Source organism: Chrysochloris asiatica, unplaced genomic scaffold, assembly GCF_000296735.1.
Source record: "Chrysochloris asiatica unplaced genomic scaffold, ChrAsi1.0 scaffold00203, whole genome shotgun sequence".
Lineage (NCBI taxonomy): Eukaryota > Metazoa > Chordata > Mammalia > Afrosoricida > Chrysochloridae > Chrysochloris > Chrysochloris asiatica.
The window spans coordinates 433,430-437,437 of NW_006408721.1; the positions used below are offsets into that span (position 1 = coordinate 433,430).

At 38.5% G+C, this 4,008-nt stretch overlaps 1 protein-coding gene across 2 annotated transcripts in view; it reads left to right on the forward strand.

Annotated features, from left to right (window-relative positions):
• EDEM3 (ER degradation enhancer, mannosidase alpha-like 3) overlaps window positions 1-4,008 on the forward strand; it is a 96,997-nt gene that overhangs the window by 49,949 nt on the left and 43,040 nt on the right. For both annotated transcript variants that reach the window (XM_006872524.1, XM_006872525.1), the window contains exon 7: window positions 566-700. In XM_006872524.1, coding sequence (XP_006872586.1) covers window positions 566-700 — 135 coding nt within the window. The remainder of the gene's footprint in view (window positions 1-565; window positions 701-4,008) is intronic.

A 4,008-nucleotide genomic window follows, 5' to 3' on the forward strand; every position in this document is an offset into this window, starting at 1 on the left:
AAACTAAACTCCCTCTTGAAAACTTGTAAGCCTGTCACTTCGTGCCTTTATAGCCCCTCCTTTTAGGTAGCCAGTGTCTAAGTTACCCATCCCTGTCGACCCTGTGTACAGAGGGGGTGGGAATGATCATTGCTGTGAAGATTCCTTCCCTCATTTAAGCTACTGTCTCCTTAAGTATAGGTCAAGTTCATCAAATTGTAGCGGATTACACTTTTTTTCCTTTTCTTAAAAGTTCATTATTCTTAGCATTAGGTTTCAATTTAAGTTTTGTTGTTAAGGGACTTAGGTAACATAAGGGGACAAGATAGTTTCAATATTGTTCATAGTAACAAACTACTTAAAACAAATCACTCTTCCAGAAGTGCAACCAGTAGAGGCAATTAGGAATTTGAATGGGAGCAGAGGGGTGTGGCCAGGCTATTAGGAAGCATATGGCTCCTGTTGTTAGATGCTATGAATTACTTTCACGATTTGATAAAAATGTCTTGATTAAAAAGTCATTTTTAAAATTAAGATGTTTTTATCGCTTGGTAATTGTAAATAATAATCTTCTAATTTTGTTTAGATTAATTTGAAGTTTGGGATCCGAAAACCAGAAGCTCGGACAGGAACTGAGACAGATACCTGTACAGCATGTGCAGGTACCTTGATCCTTGAGTTTGCTGCTTTAAGTCGATTCACAGGAGCAACGATATTTGAGGTTTGCTTTTCATGGTCTTTGATCTCCTGGGTGTTGGGTAGAGCTAACTTTATGTCCAAAGATTATGAGCTAACAGAGTAACTTTTGGAGATTTACTTTGTTGTTCCGGTGAACTTTCTGTTCAAATCCTGTCACATGGGTTTTATTTGTCAAAAACATTAAAAGTCACTGTGAAGTAGCTGTATTAAGTATAACTTTGTGTTATGTTCACAAACCACCTTTGGTTTATTCTCAGAAGGTCTATTTTAGCCTAATAATCTGAAATTGATGATTCCTTAATGTCATGAATGTCTTATATAAATACTATGCATTTCTGTATTTTACTTTGACCAGTTTTTAAAACACAGTAAAATTTTTGTACTAAGTCTTGATTGGGAGTCTAATCTATATTTGTTTACTCTAAGTGAAATGTCATTCATTATCCCAAAGACTTACTATTTCCAAACTGTTGGTTGTGGACTCCTTATGTCTCACTTTTTTTGTTTCCTAACTGATTGTGAAGGCATGTCATTGGAGTATGCTAGTAGCATCAAGAATCCTCTCCTTTGAATATGTAACGTAATAAATTTTAAAAAATTCAACAAGTGTCATACATGGCAAGCAGAAATTATGGAAGATAGGCTTTCTGCTCCCATAAACATTTACATCCTCAGAAACCTATCCAGGGTTGCTATGGGTCACTACTGACTCCATGGCACATCACTACCTTGCCTGTATTACAGACATTGGCTCTAAGTAGAAACAAACCAAATCAAATGGTCTTTGTGAGTATGTGTGCATCTATAGATGTTTTTAAATTTTACCATGTTTGATTGGTAATTTACATTTTTATTTTATACCTACTGACTCATATTTTCCTTTCATTAAAAAGTCAGCATTTTACAAACACTCTAATTTGCACTACATGCTTTATGAGATGTTGACACATTTATAGATGAGGAAAATGGTACCTAAGAGACCTGTGTAGCACAGCTTGTGAGTGAATTAGCAGAGTTGGAATGCATGTCTATCTGAACTTAAAGCCTATCCTCCTTCCACTGTGGTATTCAGTATCCCGATACAGAGTTGCTATGAGTCAGAACCAACTTGACGGCACTTAACATCAGCAATGATGTATTAGTAAATCTGCTTAAAAATCATTATTTTTTGCTTGTTCAATTTATTGTCTGAGAAGCAATAAATTGTCAGAGAAGCAATTGAATATCTAATACAAAGTTGGCAAACTACAGTCTGTGGACCAAATCTGGCCACAGACTGATTTTGTAGATAAATTTTATTGGAACATAACTGTGCTTACTTGTTTACTTTTGCCTATGGCTGTATAACAAGGAGCTCTGGTAGCGTAGTGGTTACGAGTTGGACTCCTAACCTTAAAGGTCAGCAATTCGAAACTACCAGCTGTTCTGTAGGAGAAAGATGAGGCTTTCTGCTTCAGTAAAGATTTACAGCCTCGGAAACTGTATAATGGGTCACGATGAGTTGGAACCAACTCCACGGCACATAACCACCACCATGGTTATATAACATTGGCAGAGTTGAGTAATGGTATTCAAAGGGACAAGCTTGATCCATGATGTGAAGACTCCTTCCCTCTTTGTTGGTATTTTGAGCTACTAGTAGCTACTAGTTTCAATAGGGATGGGTAAATTAGAAATTGGCTACCAAAAGTGGAGGGGACTATAAAGGCACAAAGTGCTTGGCTTATTTGTTTTCAAGATAACCTCATATGCATGCGAAAACTGGACAGTGAATAAAGAAGACCATAGAAGAATTGATGCTTTTGAGTTAATGGTGTTGGAGGAGAATATTGAAAGTGCCATGGGCTGCCAAAAGAACTAGTAGATCCATTTTGGAAGTGCAGCCAGAGTGCTCCTTGGAGGCAAAGATGGCCAGACTTTGTCTCTCATCCTTCGGACATACTGTCAGGAGGGACCAGTCGCTGGAGAAGGATATCATGTTTGGTAAGGTGGAGCGGGTCAGAGAAAAAGAGGAAGACCCCCCAACGAAATGGATTGGCCAAGTGGTAGCATTGATAGACTCAAGCGTGGCAAAAGTAGTAAGGTTGGCCCAGGATCTGGTAGTCTTTCATTCTGCTGTGCATAAGATCACTATGAGTCAGTACTGACTTGATGGCACTTAATAACAACAACATATCCATAAATATTGGTCAAGTTCATCAAATTGTAGCAAGTTACACTTGCTTCCTTTATCAAATTTCTTTTCCTTTCTCTATAGTCGAGCTGTGGTCATCAAGCCTTCGAAGCTAGGTCAAATGGGTACTGTCTGCAAGTTTGGGTGTTCTTGTGCATTTTCCCCACTTCATATCAGCTAGACGCTTCACTCTCAGCTCTAGCTCTCCATGACTAGGTCATCCATGGGCTCAGGAGTTCTCAGATCTCCCCAAGCTTTGTACCAACCAGTGCTGCTTCTTCTCTCTCTCATCTCAAGGTCGACAAACAATTCATTTTGAAACTTTGGTTGAACGTTTTCTTTCACTACACCTATTTCCTTTTCTAAAAATAAGAATACCTAAGCCCATTGCCATCAAGTTGATTATGACTCATAGTGACCCTATAGGACACAGTAGAATCGCCCCATAGAGTTGGTTCCCAAGGCTAAAATTTTTGCAGAACAAGATTGTATCATCCTTGCTTGGAGTAGCTGGTGGGTTTGAACAGTCAACCTTTTGATATTAGGAGTTGAGCACTTTTAACCATTACACCAGTTATAAATATCCTCAATCACTGTTGTTAGGTGCTGTCAAGTCTGTTCCAACTGATAGTGACCTTATGCACAACAGAATGAAATACTGCCCAGTCTTGTGCCATCCCCACAGTTGTTAACACTTGAGTCTATTGCTGCTGCCAGTGTTCCAATCCATCCTGTTGGAGGTCTTCCTCTTTTTTGCTGACTCTCCACTTTACCAAGCATGATGTCCTTCTCCAGGGACTGGTCCCTCCTGATAACATATCTGAAGTATGAGAGACGAAGCCTCACCATCTTGGCTTCTAAGGAGCATTCTGGATACACTTCTTCCAAGACACATTTGTCTGTTCTTCTGCATTCCATGATACTTGTAATATTCTTCTCCTGTACCATAACTCAAATGCATCAATTCTTCTGTGGTCTTCCTTATTCATTGTACAACTTTCACGTGCATATGAAGCTTTTGAAAATACCATGGGCTGGGTTCTCTAGAGCAGCAAGACCAGTGAAACATATATATGATACACACACTCACACACACGTGTATATATATATACATATATATATGTGTATATATATACATATATATGTATATATATATA